The sequence below is a fragment of the Vidua macroura genome, chromosome 9 (assembly GCF_024509145.1).
Source record: "Vidua macroura isolate BioBank_ID:100142 chromosome 9, ASM2450914v1, whole genome shotgun sequence".
Classification (NCBI taxonomy): domain Eukaryota; kingdom Metazoa; phylum Chordata; class Aves; order Passeriformes; family Viduidae; genus Vidua; species Vidua macroura.
In genome coordinates this window covers 11,865,000-11,888,595 of record NC_071579.1, presented here as the reverse complement: position 1 = coordinate 11,888,595, position 23,596 = coordinate 11,865,000, and the positions used below count along the sequence as shown (strand labels likewise).

General features: G+C 38.8%; 1 protein-coding gene across 1 annotated transcript; it reads left to right on the top strand.

Moving 5' to 3' along the window:
* The first annotated feature begins 176 nt into the window (after nucleotides 1-176).
* On the top strand, nucleotides 177-23,591 carry EEIG2 (EEIG family member 2). The gene is made up of 11 exons (XM_053984898.1): nucleotides 177-425; nucleotides 12,524-12,644; nucleotides 13,267-13,296; nucleotides 13,795-13,911; nucleotides 15,054-15,100; nucleotides 17,458-17,564; nucleotides 18,097-18,192; nucleotides 18,726-18,927; nucleotides 19,010-19,137; nucleotides 19,520-19,589; nucleotides 21,123-23,591. The coding sequence occupies exons 1-11, from the start codon at nucleotides 277-279 to the stop codon at nucleotides 21,163-21,165; spliced, it is 1,110 nt and encodes a 369-aa protein (XP_053840873.1). The 5' UTR covers nucleotides 177-276; the 3' UTR covers nucleotides 21,166-23,591.
* The last annotated feature ends 5 nt before the right edge of the window (nucleotides 23,592-23,596 follow it).

Below are 23,596 nucleotides of genomic sequence, written 5' to 3'. Positions count from 1 at the left end.
AACCGCACGCCGACGTTGGAGCCCTTGACGGCGGCGCTCGCCAATGGCTCCGGCCGCCGCTGCCGGCAGCGGGCGGAGCGGAGGCGGGCGGGTTTGAAAGGGAGGCGCCGGCTGCCATGTAAGCGCTGGCCGGGAGCGCCGCGGCCGGCAGGGGCTGAGCTGGCAGCGCCCGCCGCTCCGGCCCGGCCCGGCCTCGCCCCGGGCATGGGAGCGGAGCGGAGCAGGGTGGCCGGAGCGGAGCTGCCGTGGGGGCGGCCTCCGGGAAGCCCCTAGCCCATGGCCTTCATCATGATGAAGAAGAAGAAGTTCAAGTTCCGCGTGGAGCTGGAACTGGACGAGCTTTCCTCCGTGCCCTTCGTCAACGGCATCCTCTTCTGCAAGGTGCGGCTGCTGGACGGGGGCAGCTTCAGCGGGGAGTCCTCCCGGTAGGTGCCTCCGGGACTCGCCGGCCGGGCTCTGCCGGGCTGCCCGCCCCACGCAGGCAGCCCCGGGCGGGCCGCGGCCGCCCCCGTCCGACGGGCTCCGCTCGAGCCCGCGTCCCCCCGAGAGCAGGGGAAGCACGGCCGCCTCCGCAGCCCCTCCGCCCGCTCCTTGGCTCCCACGGCGAGCCCGGGGCTCAGCCGGTTCGCGCTGGTGGGCAGGGGCCCGGGGAAAGGAGGGGTGGCTGCCCTGGGGCTCCTGGCGGCTGCGGCCGCGCTGCTCGCCGCTCCCCTCGCCGAAGGGGAAGCTCCTGTGGCGCGGCGTGGCACCGGGCACGCTGGCCGTTTTCTCGTCCTGCCTGCTTTGCCAGCATCAACGGCGAGAGAACACATGTGGTAGCACTTGGAACTCCTCGTCCGCGTGGCTGCTCGCTGCCTGGAGTCGTAACATTGTGAAGTAAATACTGAGGTTCCTAAACACGGAGTAACAGAGGAGAGGAATCCCTGAGTGATAAGGATTGTCCCAGAGAAACGGGTCTCTTGTGCCATAATGCTGGAGCTGCTGAGCGGATGGGTAACAGGAGGGGAGAATTTCTTGTCCCCAAGCCTGTAGTTTGAGCTGTCCCCTGTGAGTTATTCGACCTCATTGTTTTATTATTGAACACTGGCTTGCTGTGTTTCGTTCCGTAAATATTTACATGGAGAGCTAAGTTCTCAGTTTTTCCTCTAAGTGCTCAGGTCATGTATTACTGACTTTGTTCATGCTCAGTTCTGCAGTGCAATTGCAAGGCAGATGTCTTTTTTTCCTCTTTCTTTTCCTTCAGTTGTGCCTCGGCAATGGAGCAGTCATCTGTTGTGGCAGTGGCTCCCCAATCCATGGGTAGCAATGGGTAAATAGAGGGTCAGTGTATTAATTTTTTTCCAAGTACCTGGCAGAGGCAGAATCTTGTCAATAGGAAGGGTGCGTGCTGTGGCTTCAGGTCTGGGGAGAAGGAGATTCCCCTCCCATTGCACTTGTTCTTGTTGTATCAGTTATTATTTTATTTTAATATTATTACAAAAAAGATTTACTGGAAAATGTATCATAGAATTATGGGAAAAGACAGTAACAAATCCATAAATGCTCAGTTATTTTCTTATTAAAATACTGTTGTTACAGAGCTTTCTAAATTATCTGCTTTTGATTCTGTAAATTAAATTAATCAAGGAACAGGAATAGAAATGGAACTTTGGCCTACAACATCTTTATTTAACCATTCCATTATACTAGCATGTATAATTGAAGACAAATTTTTCTTCTGTATGGTTGGAAGTTGTTCAACTCATCAGTTCTCTGATCTCATTTTGTGTCTTTCCTCAACGTTTTTCTTGTGAGCGACTTCATAAGTAATAGATGATGATAGCAATCATGATTCAGGCACTAATGTGCCATTACTGTCCTAGTCCAGCCCTTATTGCCTTGAAGTCATTTCCACAGGCTGACATACATCTTCTGGACAGGATGTCTATTTCCAAGGACTTGCTTTCAGCTGAGCAGATGGTTTTGACACGTTATGGTGATCTTAGTCTTTTTTGCCTTGCCTATTTATGATGCTATAATTAAATGCTTGAAAGCCTACATTCATATCTTTCTGAATGGCTCATTAGAGTAAAATGTGTGTAGGGAAACTAATGTAATGGAGCTGAAGCTTAGAAATTCTTCCATTTTCTTTTTCTGGGGTTATGGCTTAAAAACTAACAGCTGGAACATATGCTGGCATGTCAAGGTCTCTGTGAGTGTAACTCATTCCTGCTGGACTGAGAAGTGCTTGGGTATGCTGGTAGGGAGGTAAAGAATTCTTCTGCAGTGATCCTTTGGTGCCAGTTTAGGGAGTGCCTTTGCTCTTAGCTTAAGAATTAACAGATGAGTTTTCAGAGTGGTGATTCAGCAGAGGGCTGAATAAATAAGGAGGAAATTAACTTTACACCACAGCGGTAGTATTTCAAAACTTATCAGTTGCAAACTTTCTGATGGCCATAATCTTCTATTTCACTGTGAGCTGGCAGTTACATCCCTAGAGAAGTGATCTTTTTAGCTTTATAAAATATATTCAAAGAATTCTATTGTTTCAGAAAGTCATAGACAAACTTATTCCAAAAATTTTGTAATACAGGAAGAAACTGACTCTGTTTTCCTAGTGGCTTTATTTTTGTTACTCACTGAGGTCTAGTAAACTATAATTATTTTGGGAGAAGTTATGAAGTTCTCAAGTTGGTGCCCATACAGACCAATACCCTGCTGCCTTTTGCCTTAGAAAGTAAAAAAAAAAAATCCAGTCAATAGTCTATAATCCACCCTAACATTATTTTATTTTATTTCCAAAGCCTATTCACAGAGAAGAATGTCATGAAAACCCAGGGCAGCATGGCTTGGAATAGGGGCCCATGTGTATGTAGCAAGTTGTCATGAAAACAGTTTCAAGTGATTGTCTTGTCAGCCCTCTATGGATCATGCTGTATGACTGATTAAAGTCCTGATCCTGCAAGTAGTGTGGTACCTTCATCATCCCTCTGATCACTGAAGTGAGATGAAAAGAAGACTGAGAAAAGTTCAAGCTACTGAAGAATAGGGGTTGTTTTCACTTCTCAGATCTTTGCTGAGAAAGAGATACCTAAGAAATACATTATGGAGACATGGGCCATGCTACTGGACACTTGTCACAGTCCAGTTATTTTTCTGGCTCCCACAGATGTGTGCCTGAAGTGTACAGAAATTCTGTGAGCAGGTGAAAGTAGCATGTATAGTGCAGTACACCGTGATCTGGCTGGTGTGTAAATAGAAACCACATCACTTTGCATTTTGGCTTGCATATACTTTTTTAGATCTCCAATTAGAAAACTTCTGTTTGAAACATCCCTATGAACATCTGTGAATCCTTACTGTGGGAAAAGAAAATTCTGGATTATGATACTAAATGTTTAATTACTGGACAAGAATATTGACTTTTAAAGTAATCTGGTAGTGCCAAATAAAAATTTTATCCAAGGACATTGACCAGCCAAGTGGTAGCAGTGTTTAAACTGGTAAAAATGTTTGAGAGGTTCTGCAAGAGCAGGACCTTGAAATTCTGGCAAGAATGAATATGTTATAAGTTTTAACTCTAAACCAGGGAAAACCTTGGAGGGCATTGGAGAGGAGAAGGCTCAGTTTAGTTGTTTCAGCAAACTGACAATCAGCCATACAGTGTAATTCCTGCCCTCCCCTTTTTGAACTTGCTTTCTAGCATGACTCCTGGATCTTTACCATTGTGTTTTAGATGTTAGAATAAAGGCTGGATTTTCAGCCAGTAGACTGTGGATAGATGCAAAGTTATGCTAGCAAAGTTCTGCTAGTTTCATTTAGGAACCTTTCCTAGCTTAAACCTGGTTTCCTGTGTGGCAAAGCATCTTTCTACCTTTCCCTGGGCCAATGACATTAGATCTCTCTTTGAAACTGGATACATTAATACATGACACATTTGTAGATTCCAGGATGCTGTGTATCTCTAGACTGCCTGGTCATAAAATAGTGTGCACATAATGGCAAATGCACCATGAAAGGACATAAGATTATTTCAGGGCAGAAATTATACCTATGAATAGTTTGAACAGAAAAAATACTATTTTAAGGTACAGACTTGACTAAATTCTAAGCATATTTATTTGTAGTCATTCTAATGTAGATATATTTATATAGCAAGTATAGGCTTTCTGCAACTGCCCTCATTTTAACAGGCTGAATCAAAAATTAATAGGTCCCTAGAGCAGATAATTGAGGCTCATAGGCTGAGCTGTTGCTCAATTAGCAGTAAGTGAAGAGATGGAATATGAGGAAATCCAAGAAATTTTGGGAATAAGGATCTGATTTCTTGAGGGTGTACTTTCAATGCTCTACTTTATCGACTGAGGCTACAGGAGCTGTAAGCCTGCTAGTTCCATTTTTAGCTTGGTTTCCAGCTGCACCCCACTCAAGAAAAGGACTTGCTTGGTGTCTTCTTCTGACTGCAGCCTTCAGCTTGGTCATATTCCCCTTCCTTTCTGGTCTGATTTCTGACAATTTAGACTGTTGATGTTTCTATCTTCTTTCTTTTATACAACAACATTCTAAAATAAGCTGATTATGATTGCTGTATGTGGCAGACAGAGATTCAAGGTTTCCAAAAGCTATAAGCTTTTCATCAAATAATTTTATTTTCCAATAGATTTCAGTAATGTAGTGGGTTTTTTTTTTATGTACCCTCTTGAGTCGTGAGGGGAAGTCTTAGGAGATCATGCATGAATATATTCCAGTTCCTAACAGGTTAGAGCATGTAATTGTTTTCTGTAGAAATTGACTTCTTATCTGCCAGATAAGTACTTCTTACTTCTCGTGATGCATGGCCACCTTCTTCTCAACTGTCTAAAACTACATCTATTTTTTTTTGTGACACCAGCAAGTAGGTTTTCTGCCTCACTGGATTCTTCAAGTTGTCTTTTTACCATTCTTTTTCTGTTTGCTGCTATTACATTTGAAAGAGAGAAACTCTCCTGATAGGAACACAGCTTAACTAACTCTGTGTTTTTAAATTACAGTACTTGTTAGAAAAACATACCTGCCACATGGAATCACTGTCCCTATCACTCTAATCTTCCTGCATGATGTATGAATCCTGCCAACAGTCTTCAGAGCTGGATAATGCTACTTCTAATAGCTTTTTCGGCTGTAACTGGATTTAAAGCTGGGTAACTTGAAACAAAATAAGTTTTCAAGTACTGTGAGGAATATTGGCAGTGGGATAAAAATCCTACCTTGCAATTATGTAGCTACTTTTTTCAAATTCTTGAATGCCCCCTTAATGTTTCCTCAGTTGTGAAGAGATAGTTGGTTAAGCAGCTTTCAGACACTGTCCTCTGTAGGGAGGAAAAGGTAAGAAGGAGTAGTTCTCTACACAAAGTACAACTTTTCAAGATGTAGTTTCTTTGTACTTCTCCTTTCATTAATAGTTACAGTAAAATGTGTTTAGTGAATTGATTTAAAAATATAGTTGAGAAAAAAACCAAAGAATTAATTGGAGGAATAGAGAATATAATATGAGTTTTGAAGGGGTTCATCTTTGGGATACAGCAGAGGAAAATTAAATGTTGTACAGTCTGCTCTTTGCATGGGGTGTAGCTGGTTATTGCAGATATAAAAAGGGCTCAGTCTTGGGAGACTTCCCTGACTGTAATTGTAAGAACTGATAAGAGATGTATCAACAGCTAAGGTGTCTCAAAAAGAAGTTTGAGAAGAGATACATGACAGACATCTGTTAAAGAGGGAGAGACAGTAGAAAAAGCTTTCATGCTTAAAGTGCCTGCCTTATGCAGAACTGGCACTTGGGTTTAAAAGAGCTGGTGCTGGTTTGTTTTTTTCCCCTGACCTCAGCACAGTACATGGAGTACAGTATTTTTCTGCCACAAACCTGCCATTTGCAAGTACCATAGCACCTGATTGCCTTCATATTTTAAGGACTATTTCTGTTAATGGGGTAATTTAGGGTGAAGAAGAATACCAGAGATCACACAGTCCAGCTGCCTGCTGAAAGCAAGACTAATTTCAGTTGGATCAGGAAGCTCAGAGCTTTGTCCTGTCAGCTTTAGAAAATCTGCAATAATGGAAATGCCAGTTCTTGTAGACAACCTGCCCTGCTGTTCACCACTTTTATTGTGAACATTCTTTCCCTTATTTTACTGGAATTTACCTTGGTTTTGCTTCTTTTCCTTTCTCTGATCCTCACTAAGTAATGTCTGGCTCCATCTTCTGACTTGGTAGATATGGCTGTAGATGGCAATTAGATCTTCCTTCACCTCATCATCAGATTGTAAAAATCCCATGTTTCCAAATTCTCCTGCATCCGAAAAGAATTCATCCCTGACTCCAGACCCTCATCGCGCACCCCTGGATTTGCTTCTGCTCATCAGTCTTCTGCCAAGAAGGCCCCAAAACCAAGCATGCTGCTGCAGATACAGTCTCAAATGTTCCATTTCCTCTGACTTGCTGACTACAGTCTTCTAATGCAGTTTACCCTTCACAGTGCTAATTCCCTTCTAGGTCTCTGCATTTGCCTGTAACCAGCAGTTCTTCATCCACAATCAATTTATACATATTTTATAAGAAGTTGTTGGCATGAAATGCTGCTAGTTAAAAGTGTAGCCTGTTTTATTATGAGTGAAAATATGTGGAATAGAAAATTATTATTCTGCTTGAATTTTGCACGTACTAACAGCAAATTAACTGGGGAGCTGTGCATGTAAACAAGTGGAGCTCTTCTTGCAGAGGCAGCTGTTTGCTTAGTCCTGAAATTTGTGAACCATTGAAGCTCTGTTTGTAAATTACTTGTTTTGTTCGGTTTTGTAGCAATGCTTAGGGAAAAATGTTTTTGTTGGAGAAAATACATCATCTTATATGCCTCAGGCATGGGGAAAGCAGAATATTAAAGGAAAAGTAAACTGAATTTATTCCTGAAAGGAGAAATACATTAAAGCTTTGCATAAGCTTATTGCTACAGCATATATTTTGGAGCTCATGTTCTGAGCTCTCCAAGTGATGCACTTTTCTATATGAAGCCTAAATGTAACATTTTGGTTATTGGATAACAATTTAAAATGTAGCTTAGTACTGTTTCAGGACCCTGATGCATGGGTACCTGTATTTCCCTCAACTATGACACTGCATGAATTTTACATACAAGTAGATTTTGGGTAGGAGGAGTGCAAGAAGTTATTCAACTCTTGCATGCCAAAGCCTTCTGTGTTAATGTATAGTATAAATGAGAACTGTATATCCAACAATACCTTCCTAATACTAAAGATAGCCTAGGAAAAGTTGAATCTTCCAGTACCTGAATCTGAAGCCACTGATAGTATGGCTACACTGTTAGATTGTAGGTTAATGCCTTAATTCCTGTCTGTAAGGTGACACTGGCCTTTGTTGGGTGTTCCAGATTTCTGCAGAAGAAAGATGTTACATATATAAAAAGTATATACATAAAATATCTATATGAATGGGATATTGCTCCCATTTTAGAAGACTATTTTGTACACTAAAAGTTACTCCAGGCTACTAAATACTGTATTTTTATCAGAAGGACAGAGCTACCTGTATTAACTTTATTCAGAGGGGATCGATCAAAGGAAGCTTTAGGTGGTGGAAGTCCATTTGCACACCCACAAATGAGTGCAGTCAGCAAAGGCAGGGGAGGGTGGAGGGCCTAAAATAATATTCAGCTCCAGCTATTCCCAGTCCTGTCACAGGAACCATCAGCCCATCAAAGCCCATCTACACAAGTCCAGGAACACACAGGCAGGTGGGGAACTGAAATTATGGGCTTAGACAAGGGGACACCCTCTCTGGACCCCTCCCAGGGCTGTCCCAGGAGATCCTTAGCCCCATTGTCCAGGCAGGAAACCCATCATGTTGAAATAAAACTCAGGCATGTTTTGGACTGAGGGGGGTTGCTGCCTATGAGACCCATCATGGGATACAAGGGAAAAGGCTTATCATGGGACAGTCTGGGGAGGAACTAAAGGTGGAGGAAGGGATGAGTTTGAGGAGGAACACATGTGGGGAAAAATGGGGAGCTGAGGGGGATAAAGGGCCAGTTGGATGTAGATAGTTTGCTGGTTGGTGCATTTGTCTAATCTGTTTCTAATTAGTAATGTCTGCTGTATCTTCCTGTTGAAGAACATTACGACTCTTTCCTGGGGAAGGGCTCTCTTTTCAGTGTGCATTGTGGGGTGGGGGATGTCTGAGTGCCAGCAACTGGAGTCAAGAGTGTCACAGGGCTGCCAGCAGCAGGAGAGGCCAGAGTGAGCACGCTTATGCCACGGGAGTGGGACTGTGGGTCACTGGCCCTGTGTGTCCATTGTGCCAGCAGCTGCCCAGACTGTGGGCCAGAGCACTTGGCTGCCAGCACCTGGAGATCCAGATGGGTCACAGCAAACGCCAGCCACTGGGGGGGGACCAGCAGTCAGAGAACCCTGTGCTGTGGTGCCAGCACCTGGAGCAGATGCACTCGGGGATGGAGCTGGACTGGGAGCAGGTGGGATAGCCTGGGAGCCATACACAGGTCTCTGTCTAGCACACCTCTGCGCCGCTCAGCCCAGCGGTGGCGAAGGCTGTCGGAGGCCGGCTGTGAGTGACCCGCGGGCGGGCTGGGAGCGCCGGGAGCGGCGCTGGCCGGGAACACCTCCTCAGCCTCGCTGCTGCTCCCGTCTGAGCAGCGCAGCTGCAGCGGCCTCACGTCTCTCAGGCCATCTTATCAACATGAGAGATCTTCTAAAATAAACAAGCAAAACTTAGGTGTCTCTCTCATCGAATTACCGGCTTTAAAAGATAATAATAATATTCTCATTTACCTCATGTAGTGAAAAAGCTGGTTTTTCACAGTATTTACAGTGAGTAGATAACTCATGCTCTGTTCACACGCTGTAAGATGCATTAGCAAACACCACTTTTTTTTTGACATAAAGTGTAGTGACCCAGTTGAATCCAAAAGTAGTTCTGGAAGTATTTTCATGTGAACATAGTCTGATATAAAGCCTGAATGGCATCTTCACACAAATTATGCCAATTTATTATTTCTTTGGTGACCAATAAATCTAAAATAATTGCACTACAAACACAAGCAGTTTAACATAATCATCCCCATATGGCTAAAGACCCTAATAGGCTGTTTAGAATAACTCAGATAAAAACTTAAGTAAATTTTCTATTAATGGATTAATGGAACACAGTCTTTTGGTAAATGTCCACAAGGAGTTTTGGCCTCTTTGTTTCAGAGCCTCTCATGCTAAAGCTTTTCCATTTAGCAAGAAGGGATTTTCCCCATGACACTGAAGGTCCTTAAAAGTGATTTATTTTTGCATTTGTAGCTATTTTCTGTAACAAGCCATTATTCATAGATTTTATCCATGTGAAATGAACAAACAATGAACAAGGAAATGAACAAACAATCTGATGAACATAAACACCTTAAAAAAAGTCCATCATTTGTTAACACTTTAGGATGAGGAGGTGACTGGATTAGGATTTATTGTCTATTATTTGAGTTTACTTTTTTCTCTGTTGTGTGCCAGAAGAAAAATCCAATACTTTAATTCAACATTTTAAGTGGCAATTGTGTACAGTATACAAAACATCTACAAATAAGGACTTGATTACAGCTTAAATCTTGCATTTGAAATTGAGTCAATGTGAAATTGTCCCTCTAAAGAAAAAACAGAGATGGTAAAACACTATACTTTGGAGTCATTTTATCCTACAGTATCTGTTTATTGAATTTATTTTTGGTTACATACTACTGACAGCATTTATTCAATTACACCAAAGCACTACAGCCTACTATGTATTCCAGTGCATCTTGGTAACTAAGATACATTTTGATTAAGAAAACAACTGGTTTTACTTTGCATGTGGTGAAGTGACGGGGAGGTTCGTAGGAAACTGACTCAGAACGGAAAGCTCTCCCCAGCGTGCTGCAGCACAGCAATAGCTGCCAGAAGTTATCTGGGTTCATTTCCATAGCAGCCAATCAATACAGCTGTTTATTTTCTAAAGGCCTGGCACTTAACTAAGAATCTTATAAATTTAGAAGTTACTGTTGAAGTTAAATGTTCTGATTATTTGACCTTTTTTCAGGACAATAGGAATAACTAGATGGTACTCCTCTTTACTAAAGAATTTCCCGAATTAAAGTACATCAATTTTTTTATACAGTGGAATTAGAACAACTGTTTAGTGGGAACAGGGGCAGTTGGCTGGGTTTTGGTGAGTTTCTTTTGGTTCTTTTTTCTTGATTGTTTTGGTTTTTTTAAATTGTGTACAAAATTTTCAAATATCTTGTGATTTATATGCCAGTGAAAGAAACTAATGATACTTTTTTCTGACATCCTTATGAGAAGGAAGCAGAATTCCTGGTTTTCGTTTTATTTTTAGAAAAATTAGACCATCAGAATCCACAACTGAAGCCGTTTTACTGCCACTTCTACTTCTTGTTTCTAAATCCTGGTCTGTGATATGAGTGGACTGAGTCTATTGAAAGCAGAGTGGTTTTGTGCTACCTTCCTTACTTGAACCATTATACCCATATAGTAGTATTGGTATGTTGAAATTAATTCAAAATCCTTAAAGCAGATGTTACTTATGTTTATCTTGCATTTACAAGCAAAAATGCGTTTAATGTTCATGCATTATCTTTTGCTGCAATGTGAGTGGTCTGGAACACTGTAACTGTAGAATGTGCAGCTGCTTTGACTTTGCTGTAGAGACAGAAGGCTGTTCTGAGAAGCAGAAACAACTTGAACCATTATACTGAGTAGTACAAAGATTTTGGCACATCACTTTGACTTTATGAGTTTACAGAAACATTTTTTCAGTGGAAAAAATATCATTATTTCTAATGATGTTTACATGTTACAGAAGCAAAAGGACTCCACGAACTTAGTGAAATGATGACTAGCAGCAGAAGTGATGCTTTTATTGGTAGAGCCAGTGGTGTCCTGGGTGACAAGGAAAGGGTGGGAAGGATGATGATGACTGCTGTCCTACTTGTGTAACAAACAGATGTAATGAGAAAGGATTTTCTGACCTTTATGGATGACAAGTGAACTCTTTCAATTTAGTGGCACTGTTTTATATGTGTCACAAATGTTAGCAGTTATTATCCCTTTTAAGGGTGAATTTTACATGATGTCTTCTTGTCTGAGCCTGTTTCAATACAGATGTAACTATTTGTAATTTGCCTTTTTTGAATTCTGGTTCTTTTGTGCATTTAAACAACTCACATGAAACCAGGATGGGATTCTTTTTTTTTTTTTCCCACAATACAGGAAAGTTTGCAATGTAAAACATCCCAGATAAAGAGTAGATTGTGGTATTTACAGAGCATGTTCCTTCCAGGTCACATGCTTGAACGTGACTCAGTGTTGTATCATCAGAATCTGGTAGTCTGTTGTGGTCATTACACTGACTCATTTTAGGCTGGCTGATTTATTCCCACCTTAGGAAGTCACAGTGCCAGTGAGCCCTGGAGCTCACCAGCACAGCAAAGGGAGCTTTTGTGAGCACCCTGCAATTCTTCATTTTTCTATATACGTCATGAATTCTGGCTCCAGCTTCTGTAGAACCACAGGATTCTATCTGCTAAAGCCTTCAAACTGCTTCTTCAATAAGCTACTGTCAGAAGTTAGTATAAAACATAGGAATTTATGTATTAGGAAAATGGAAGAGGAAAAGGAGAAATATATACGGTACTTCAGTGGTTAGACTGATAGAAGAAATTACCAGGTTTTGTTTTTTCTTTTAAGGTACAGGGGTTTTCTAGTCGTCCTCCCTCTGCCTTTTCATTTTGGAGTCTGTTCTTGGTCAGAATTACCCAAACAGAATGTGTTCTGTCTGAGCCTTATAAAATGACATTCATAACTGAAAGCATCCTTCATCCTGCCTTTTTCTCACGGCATCATACTGTCAGATTGTTATCCTCCTGAGAAACAGATCCCTTCAGATGTGTCAGCTTATTTTGCTCTCAAATGGCAAGCTCACAGTATGTAGCTGCAATTCTCATTTGTTCCAAGTGCATTACTTTGTGTCTGGTTATTGCACATCATCTCCTTTCTACTCTTCCAGGCCTCAAATTTATGTAGTTCTGCTTGTATGACTCTCCTTTTCTCTGAACTGAAAAACTACTTGTCAAAGATGCTATCTTGAGCGCATTGCAAAGCTCAGCAATCTGGGAGACATTGCCTGGGAGCTGATGTTCAGGAAGACTTCACTCTCCTGAGGCAAACTGCAGAAATTACACTCTCATTCATTTGAAAAAACACATGGCTGTTGAACTCTTCTGGAGGTCTAATATTGTCTTAAAGGTTTGAAACAGTTATTAGTCATGCTACACTGTTAAAAGCAGAATAGGGGATTATTGTTATTATTCACGCCTTGCACCACAATTTGCATGAAGTGGCCATTCTACAAAGAGGGGCACCAGTGTTTGTTCTTGAGCTGTCTTATTGCAGTGTGTGGTTCTGAGTGTATGTGCAACGAACACTCAGCATATGCTCTCTACTTGCAGGGAAGTAGTACAGGCAAACTGTGTCCGCTGGAAGAAAAAGTTCTTCTTTATGTGTAAGATCAGTGCCAGTGCCACAACAGGGATTCTGGATACTTGCACTTGCAGGGTGTCTGTACGGAAGGTAAGCAGGCTTTTTTCACCCCTCTTCTCCTCTTCCCTTGCTCATTCTTCCTTTGTTTTGTTTTAATTTTTGAATGTCTGATAAACTTCATAAAGCAAATTTTATCTGCAATCACATCAGGTATTCCTTTAGTCAAAATTTTGTAGTAATCTTATTAATTACTTTATTTTGACTAATTCATGGGGGTTTTATATTTTTATTGAAGAAAACCCTTTTTCCAGCAGGGCAGAAAAGGAATTTCTCTTTATTGTTTATAAAGTTAGCTCTTGATTGACACTTCCAGCAAGCAGCAGTAAGCTTAGAAGACTTGAACTGTGCTAAGTACCAGAATTTTGCATGCAGTAGGTCCTACCTTTGAGGCCAGACCTTGTAAGAGCCCAATGCCAGCTGGCATCGGGCATTTGCCATTCCTCTCTCCAAGACAACAGTGCCTTGCTGGCCTGCTCCAATGGCATTATGAATATTAAGGTCTAAATGACAACAGCATAGTCTAGCAAATGTGTGGGGAGATACTTTAAAAGATTAATACCTGCTTTTCTAAAAAAAAAACAACAAAGAAAAATCCTGAGTCAGTATATTTAATGGCTTAATGGTGTGTCTTTTTTCCTTTTTTTTTTCCTAGGAATTAAAAGGAGGAAAGGCATATGCAAAGGTAAATTGAGATGTAGCTAATTTTGCCTACAGATAAGCTTTTCTTTCTTGCCATTTTATGCCCTTTTAAAGTAACTCCAGAATAGTGCTTAATACCCATGACTTCATAATGTACATTATAGTGACACAGTGCTGTTGGAACTTTCAATCAGTGTGTTTAATAAGTATGTAACAATGTTATACCACCAAAACTTTTTTTCTTTCGGGCTGGTATACGGAAAGGGTTAGTAAAAGTAAACATTTACATTAAAAAATAAAGAAAACTCTCCTCATTCTTTTACTCTCTTGGCACCTTAAATTTTTAACTGAAAATATAACTATGCTGAATTTTACACTCTGAGTTTGTTTTCTGCTTTTTTGCCTCGGTCCACTCCCTTAAATGGTCATTCTCTTATACATATTTGAAAGAAACTGCTATTAAGTGGTACTCAATGTGTAATTAGCAAGAACCTTCATTTAGCCAAATGCTTACTACTAATTGTCATGTTCTCTTTAACAGCTGGGATTTGCAGATCTAAATCTCGCAGAATTTGCTGGATCAGGAAATACCACTCGTCGCTGTTTACTGGAAGGTTATGACACCAAAAATACAAGACAAGACAACTCCATTCTGAAAGTAATTTCTTTCCTTTATCATACTTAAAGTAATAAAGCAGAGAACAAGTGCTATTATTAAGCACTTAATGAAATTTAAAACTTATTTGCTGAACCTCTGTCTGGAAGGAAAGCTATTTGAAGTAAAATCAAAAATGTTGTTTAGAGACAATCATTAAAATCCATGCAGTCAAAAATATCATTTGCCCTATCTTTAAAATTGAGTTGGATAGCTGTAAAAGAAAAGCTTTTAAAAGGTGTTCCTAGTCAAAGGGGAGCTGAAAAATGAACAAATTAATGTATGGTATCTTCAAGAAGGCAACCTTCTGTGCATCTTTCTGAGAGCGTATCTATTAGTTGGCTTATATATGTACAAGCCACCTTCAATACCTCTGTGACTCCTGTGATTTCCTGTTTTCTATTTGATAATAATCACTGTAACAGTTGGGGAGAATTCTTGCAAGACACCCACTCTGACATCCTCTTCCCTTAGTCCAGGGAGTTAAAAAAACTGAATAAGCCCCATAAACCTAAAAATAATTATGTTGAGATTGTTTCAAGTACTTTTAATTTTTTTTTCCTACTGGAACACTGGGATTAATTTTCCACATTGTTCAGCATACAGTCTGTGCATGGACTTTCTGATCTGACAGTCACAGGCTGTCCAAAACACTTGTAATGGATGGCTTTGGCCTGCCTAACAAGCCTTCAATGCACTGTGTCCTATGGCTTATTTACCCTGTGTGCTTTTGCTGTCTCTGATGTTAGCACAACCTGTACTGAACACGCTCAGCAAAGAACATACTTCAGCACCCACTGGTCTAAACAATGTTCTGTTTGGTCATTCAGGTTTGAGGTTTCTTGGCTTTGTTTTTCCCTTGAAGTCATCTTAATTATTAATAATTCTAAGATTCTCCTTGATATGAGTCTTTTTCAGAATCTTGTATGTGTAACTATGATACTTCAAATGGCATTTTGTGTTGTTTGTATATCTAAGAGTGACAATGTAGTTTTTTGCCTGTGTGTTTATTTGCATGTGTGATTATGGCATTTTATTTTCATTAATTATAACATTTGTGGCAAATATAACTTATTTACATGACCACGTATGTGTCACAAACAATCTTTTTTTCTGATGGTGGATTTTGTTTTTTTAATGTGTAGGTTTTGATCAACATGCAGCTGATGTCTGGAGACCCATGCTTTAAAACGTACGTTTGTAAAAAATCTGGGGTGGTTTTTTGATCGTACATTCCATGTTGAGAATTACACTTCTAATTTATGTTTTTACATCTCTCCAATCTCGCAACAGTATTGAAAAAAAAGCCACAAAAAATGGAATGGTAGCTGAATAATGACTAACATGATAAAACTGCCAGTAGAAGTGTCATAGTTCTTGCTGTTAGGTACTTAGTATCAAGCACAGAATACTCACCTGTACATCTGTAATGTAAAAAAATAAACCACTTCAGGGAAACTGTTCCTGCAGCAACCTTATATAAATATACTTGGTACAGGGTGATCTGACTAATACTTGTGTCTGGCAAATGTACTGCTATACCTTTTATTCACAAGTCTCAGATGACTTTGAAATATTCATTTGCAAAAAAACCCCAACAAAAGCATAATATGACTTAGTACAAGAGAAAGCACTTACAGATATTTACTTAGCAAAGACATTATGCAGCTTAGTAAAAGATGCAATAGGTAACATCTGAGGGGCAGGTGGCTAGGAGAATTCACTGAGAATTCACTGAGAATTCACAAAGGATCATTGAGGATCCTTTGGCCTCATTGTCCTTCATCTGTAGTTAAGGAAGTGTAATAGTTGTGCTGTGGTTTTGTCCGGTTTTGACCAGTCTAGCTTAGGTGATTCTCCACAGCACTCTTCAGTTCCCTTGCACCACTAAATGTCCTTTCTTTTCTCTTCTGCTAACCTTTAATGAGAAGAATAGAACACTGAACAACTGTAGAATCTCATCCCGTGCTTACTGAATAAATAGCAAGAGGGTATTATCTGAATTTATCTGATTTGGCAAAACCTTTCTGTATCCCAAGTTACTTAGAACTTCTTTTACTTCAGAACAACTTTAGTAGATTTACTTTAGAATCAGACCTACTAACAAATACATCACTGGAACTGATAAACAATTCTTCAAAGGCAACTAATCATTAGTCTTGGATACTAACAAAGCATGTATTAATTTTTTACTGCCTAGTACTGAAGGAGTTGAAATTAGTACCTGAATAGTTTTCTGGATTCCTAGGAAAAAATCTCTTACTCAAATTATTCAGACTTGGCATTTTCTTCCAAACTGGTGATATAACCATTTCCTGGAACACAAACTTTCAACACAAACAGAACAAACAATTTATCTAATCCAGATGTCCTTTGTAGAAGGAAAAATAAAACAGTTTCACCATCTGGCATCAACTACATATTTTATGAAGAAGCCTAGAAGGCTTGGTGTTTGATCTGGGATGACATCCCTGAAATCATTCAATTCTTGCTTTCAAATACATGTTATGCAGATAAGTTCACAAAGGCACTGTATTTCTAGAAGTGCTTTTTTCTTTCTCTCTTTACTTTCAAACATAAGAGAGGCTGTGTTACTCTACATGAAGACAGTGACTAATTTATTGACTATGTCAAATCTAAAAATGTCAACAAATACCCATTTGTATGCAGAACATCAGTTTGTTCCCAACACAGAAAATAACAAAGCATTAAAAAGTCCTGTAGGTAACATCTTGAAATGTATTTTGGTTGTATTTGCTTGCAAGAGATTGCTTGTACTTTGTCATTTTCTAATTAGTTTGTTTTGCACTAGCAAAACACAAACTAAGATGTTTATTAATTTAATAAGATCTCTCTTTGGGTCTTGGTATTAATTCAATGAGCTTTATTAAAAACTTTTAATATTGAACCAAAATTTAAACTATGTCATACATGATGCCTTTTGATTTTGTAGAAGGTAACATTTAGAATGCAATACATGGAGATGGTGCCATAGGCTCCTTTATTAGTTGGGAGGGTTATCAGCCCAGAATAATTTCCTACTCTACGACAGGGAAGAAACAAAGGCAGGATTGTGTCACAGCACAGAAGCCAACTTGGCCAACTGTTGTGCACGTTGGGTTTTTTTTTTTTTATACTTACCACCTTTTCCTGTATTCCTTCAAGTACTGAATTACATACATTCTTAGTGTGTAAACTGTCCTGTGATTCATACACTTAAAAAAATAAGGAACAACTTCAAATTAAAGACATATCACTCCACCAATCATCAGAAAAGGAAGAGCCTTTCCCAGGATCCCCAGAAGCCTGACGGCTGAGCAGATTGATTCTGTAAAATGTCCTTAAGCTCAATAGCAAAAACTTCTTTTTTTTTTTCATTTTCCTTAATAGAGGACTAGGCAGCATGTTTCCAGAAAAGAACTGTAGGTCTGTTAACTCGATGCATAATATGAATGATGTCAGCATTATTTGAAAGGAAAACGATGCACTGATCATTTTGGAGGGATTACAACAAAAGTACAGCAAATCTTAACCACCTTTTTCTTATAGGCCTCCTTCCACAGCAACATCTATAGCAATTGCTGGAGAATCAGAGTCTTTGCATGAAGACAGGAAAGGTGGAGAAAACTTAAACGTAGCACATCTGGGTATAGCAGGTATAGAATAATGCTCTTAATTTTTCAATGCTTTTGAAACTGGTCTCATAGTTTCAAGATGTTCAAAAGACTTAAAATCTGAAAAGGATGCTGACAGTTGGCCTGCAAAGGAACCTTCTTACATGGCTTGTGAGTTTCTGCTTCAAATGCAGCTGAAGTTTTTAAGCAGATTAGCTTTTCAGACAGAAAACATCTGGCCCAACATTCTACTATGATACTGGAAAAAGAATAATAATCTCTTTAATATTGACTCTAGACAAATCTACAAGTACATTTCATACAAATCTATCTAACCCAATAGTACTCTCTGTTTTGCTCAGATACAATTACATTTTTTATTTTTTAAAGAATGTATATTAATTAACATGCATGGTATTTTTGCAACACTTGAATCTTCAAAAGGTTTGTAGAAAATCAAGAGTCAAATCTCTAATCCCTCTGGGAAATGTGATTTTTGAATCTAATCAAGATTACTGGCAAAGTAGCAATAAAGTTGGCTTTAGGAACACTGTGTGACTTGTCCATGTTGCAGATGTCTCATCAAAGAGTGCCTCAGTCCCAGATGAACTTGGTGCATGTGGACATTCCAGAACATCAAGCTATGCAAGTCAGCAATCAAAGCTGTCAGGTAACTGTTCACAATTTTGCTATAAATTGTCAGGGATTCATTTTCTTTCATAGGCTTAGACAGTGGAAAATAAATTTATGTTTTGAAAAGGGTTTGCGTTGAAAACTTTTTCCTAGAAGTTTCAGGTGTGGCAACAGTAACATGTTTTCTCTCTTAAAATTTACTGGATTCACTGGATTATCTGTTCAGATGCAAGACAGATTTTTGCCTTTGTTCCCTTCAATTAACATATCTGAATGAGATTTTTACCTCCTCCATGAGTAAAAAAATGGAGACTTAGCTCTAAAAGCTAAAGGGGATGATATTTGTCATTCTAATTGTTCTGATATAAACAGAAATTACTCAGAACAAAAAGAAAATGGCAGGTGCTATTATACAAAATCTGAAGTCAGTTTCTAGTTGATGTATGTACATACATTCATAGGGCTTTTGTAAGTCCCTTTATATGAAGACAAAACACAAATTCTGCTTTCAGGATGGACCTGGCCTGTCAAGAACATACCTAACCCATCTCTCCTGCATTTTCCCAACAGGATATAGTACATGTCATTCTAGATCATCCAGTCTATCTGAACTCTGCCACAGGAGAAACACCTCAGTGGGGAGTACCTCAGTGGGAAGTACCTCAACAGGAACTGGAAGTATTCTAGAGCCATGTGAAGAGACTGAGCCAAAAGTAACTGAAGCTGATATTGATACATCTACTGAAGATGCACCACCAGAAAAACAATGCAGGTACACTTAATCTGAAAGCCTTATCTAGCACAAGTAAATTACTTTATCATGTCTAAGAGCCTAAATATATTTATTTTTGCAGACATCCTGTAAAGCAAGACTCTGTGGAGTCACAGCTGAAGAGGGTTGATGCTACCAGAGTTGATGCTGATGATATAGTTGAAAAAATACTCCAGAGTCAAGACTTCAGTTTAGACTCGAGTGCAGAAGGTATGGAGATAATAAGGAAGCTTATGGAAAATTTATGTACATTACAGGCCTTAGGAAAACCCACTCCCTTCACAGTCCCTGTTGTTTGTATTCATAAGGACTGTGCTACATTTTCTACTTTATCTTATCTACCAGAAATTGAAAATACCCTTACATGATTCAGGGAGCTTTCCCAGATGATTACTTTAAGCCCAAGAGAGCAGGTGCAAATCTGTGACGAAAGTACTTCCTCCAACATACACCATGTAGGAGTTGGTTCTTCATTACCTAAAGTATTTGCATCTGAAAGTGCCAGCTGCAAAACGGGTAGATTTAAAATTACTTAGATTTAGCTAGGACAACATTAAAGAAAGCTAACATATTTTAATCATTTGCCTTTTAGAAGAAGGTTTAAGATTATTTGTGGGCCCTGGTGGAAGCACTTCTTTTGGAAGCCACCATCTACCTAACAGGTACGTAGCCTGAACAACTAATCCATAGGCAGTACAAAATAAAAATGCATATTCTACAGCAATTATTCTGTATCTACATTCTTGACCTTTGTATCTTTCTATTCTGTATCATTTAAAAGCACCAAAAGAGCTAGATTGTCAGTTTTTAAAATAGGACACATAGATTAGTTCCAAAACAGAACTGATGTGTCAGCCATAAGAATTAAAACTTTCAGAGTTTCTGAAGAGTCTCAGTTCCAAGGTTTTCAGATACGAGCAATGTTTTAGTATGGACACAGGAAACAAACAAAGGTTTCAAATGGGAGCTCTACAGCCTTATTACGTTACTCTGGAGTGGGAAGAAAATTTTAAGTGTTTTACACATCTGCCTTTACAGTATCAAACTGTTATGTCTTCCTGATAACAAGCCTCATTTTCTTCAGTTTAGTTTTTCTCACAAATCCTGTTTCTATTTGTTACACTACTTGTTTCAATGGCTTGTTCATCTTTCAACTATTTGCAGCCCTAAACTCTTTTGATAATCTGCTTCAGGTTACCTTATTGTTTAGAACCAGAGACCTTTTTTTTCTTCTCTAAACTATCTTCAAATACCCTAATATGTGGCTTGACCTGAATGTGTTAATCTTCAGATGAGAAACCATGAAAACCAGGCAAGAATATGTTCTAAATCTGTGTTTCTGCAGTCCAATGTAACTCAATGTTTATAGCTGAAGAAATCAGAAGAGCCTCAGTATTTCAGCAATTCCTATGGACTTAGGTATAAAGGCAGTTGATAATATATTGAAAGGCATAAAATAATTGCATTTTATACATGCATGTAATACTAACGGTTAAAGTAATTAGCTCATCTGCAAACTGAGCACACCAATACCTGTCTAGGATCACATGAAAGGGTACAGAACACACTCCTGTAGCACACAGAGATCTGTCCTAATGCAGCTGCCAGAAGAGTCCAGACATAATAGTGTACTAAGGCAGAGCTTGCCCCGTTAATTTTTTACACAGCACTGCAATTTGCTGGGGAAAACCACGCACTATGGGCTGTCAGGTGGGAGGTGAGAGACTTTTGTTTACAATTCTGAGAGAACAAAAGACTGAAGACATTTTTCTTGTATCTTAATGTAAGATGACAATCACTTTCTGGGTTTTTTAGACACATTGATCTTTTATATATAAATGTATATAAAGAGTATTAGTTGCATATGATACAGCTGTGGGGATGAGTACCCTAAATGTGATGTTTAAGAAATTCTAGTGAAGTCCAACAGTAACTTCTTGTTCAGTAACATTACTCTTTGTTCATTTTGACTGTAGTACAACAAAATCTCTTTTAGTAGGTGACTCCATGGCATGGTAATAATGACAAATATTTTCTACCCTTCACATTTAACTGGTTTGGTATTTGCTGTTTGGTTGGTTTTTTTGGGAGGGCTGTTGGTTGGGTTGTTTAAACAATGCACTTGCTGATATGTGATACTTGCTATTTAGCTTCCATTTAAATTAACACTGAACTAACTTTTTTCAAACTTTCAGAGCAGGATCTGGAGCATACGAGCAGGTGGTGATAAAACGGTAAACTGGAATGTCAGATGAGGAAAACTTGGAGTTCTGGTGTTGATACTTCCAGTGTTGTTTGCTCTGCTGCAAGAGCTGAAAAAGACAAAATGAACTCAATATGATTTTCTGAAGAGCAGTGGAATGCCTCTTGCTCATAGAGCATCATCTTCTGTGGTATGAAGGCAATGTTTAGCTATGTGTACCTTGTGAGAGCACTTGGACCGTTTTGTTAACTCTGTCTGATGTTGGTGGAATGACTTAATTTCTGTGAAACATCTGTGGAAGCATGTCCCATTTCAATATTTTATGTAAGAGATCACTTGCAGTGATGGACTTTGTTCGTAATGTTGTTTTTAAAGAAAATTCTGAAAGTTGGTCTTAAAAGAACCTGGAAAGAGTAATTACTGAATTTGATCCTACATGCTATTTTAGTTTTACAGAAGCTAATTACTCCTATCAAGTCAGTTTTTATCAGGCCAAAGTTATGGCCTCCAAAAAACAGGCCAGCTATGTTTCAACATAACCAAAATCTTTTCTTAAGAGTACTGAGCACAACTTCAACAGAAGAGGCAAATGTCACGTACATTTAACAAACCTCCCAAACGAAATAGATCTAAGCCAGCCACTAATCAGTTGTGTTAACTGTAAATTAAGGCTACAGGTTTAAATGCATCAAATGTGACTTTATTTTGTTCAAGTGATGAAAAAGGTGGGATTCCACACCAAAACACTAAGGCACAATAGTGTTTTATTAAGAAAGCTGCCTTCATTGTTAAATCTGGAGTTCAGCAGCTGCTCCCATAGAAACTCACTTCGATAATGCATGAATATTGAGATGCAATGGGATGGTACTGTTTACAAACCTAGTCAGTAGTTTACTACCACTTAATTCTTTAAATTGTAGTTTAATCCTTCACAGTCAGTGCTTTGTTTGTGTTTTGAATGTGCCTTGCTGGATTGGGGGTGTACAGGGAGACCAAACCAGTTACTAAGGAATTAAAGCTTTAAAACTAGGTAAACATCTATATATACTATTATTAATATAACTTGTTAAGAGAAGCACTTTATTGTAGACATACTCTGCACACTGAAGAAGTCAGTGTGCAACAGCTTTGTTGAACACTTCTTTTGCTATCTGTCCACTGTTACATTAGGTCAATGTACTGTATTTAAATTTGCACAAGCAGTGATTTGCCTGATAGGCAAGAAAGAGCTCTTTAAATTTTCATTGAGAATATGAAAGAATCCATTTTTAAAGGGAAGTGTTAGGTAACAAATAGGTGTAATTAACTGTAAACTGCAAATTATTTCATTTTTTTTAAATTTAGTGGTACTCTTCATCAGTTAAGGCCTGGAATAAGTAAAAATAACGTCACCACTTTTGAAAGCTCAGAATGCTTCAGATTTTGCTCAGAGTGATGTCTGACACCTTTTCATTGATGTAAAAGTAGGCCATATTTAATAGATTAAATTAGTAAAAGCAGACGCTGTTTTCCAGAAATCCATAGCAGAATTATTAAGTTTTTATTTGTATTTCTAACGAAATTTCAGCTTTCCAAGGTAGAATGCTGTTATTGAAAATGATGAATTTGAGCTATTTCTCAGTTTTGGTACTTGCATACTTTTATATCTACAGCTAATTTCAATCTCTTTAGAGTGTCTAAGTAGGTAAAAGAATGAATACAAAGATTCTATTTTAGCTGCTCTTAATAGAAGTGTGGTATTATCAGTTTCTGTTCTCCATAGGAATTTTAAACAGAAACTACTCAACTGCTGGTCTACAACTCTCTCTCAGAACATTATAGTCTCCTTTCCTGTTATATAACTAATACCAAAAAATCTCATTGCAAGCAAAAGATGCCAGAAATTTGAATGCATTCTTTGCTTTCAGTACTATTTGACACTGCTATATTTGTTGACAATTCCATTAAAACCAGTAGTAGTTAAATGGTAGTTTACTTACATTTACTAGGAAAACTACATGTAGTTTGAGGAAAACAGACTTCTAAAAAATACTGTACAGCTGCTTATGTAATTCTCAAGGGAATTTCCATAGCATTTTATGTTCAACAACACAGCTGATGGGCATAGATTAGATAATTTGCATACTAGAAACAGTATTTTTTTGCCTGAGCAGGTCTTTTAAATAATAGGGAATTTGACATAGAAATCCAGCTTTTCATAAAACTGTACTTTAGTAATTTATTTTTCTGACTTGACCTACAACTCTTCATGAAGTGATAATCTAATTGTGCATCATGCAAGTGGACCATAACATTCACATTTAGGTGCTGTATTTTCTTTTTTGTAAGCTGTTATATGAATACTGGAGACTTCCACGTTGTAAACTGTTTGGGGTGTATTGGTGGATGATGTGGTTTTTTAACTGTATTTGAATACAAATATCTCTCAGACATTCAATAAACTTATGTTTTCAGCTTGGAATCCGT

Coding starts and splice junctions, on each gene's coding strand:
- EEIG2 (XM_053984898.1), top strand. CDS start 277: ATGGCCTTCATCATGATGAAGAAGAAGAAGTTCAAGTTCCGCGTGGAG. Junction 426..12,523: donor TTCAGCGGGGAGTCCTCCCG/GTAGGTGCCTCC, acceptor CTCTACTTGCAG/GGAAGTAGTACAGGCAAACT. Junction 13,912..15,053: donor AAGACAACTCCATTCTGAAA/GTAATTTCTTTC, acceptor TTTAATGTGTAG/GTTTTGATCAACATGCAGCT.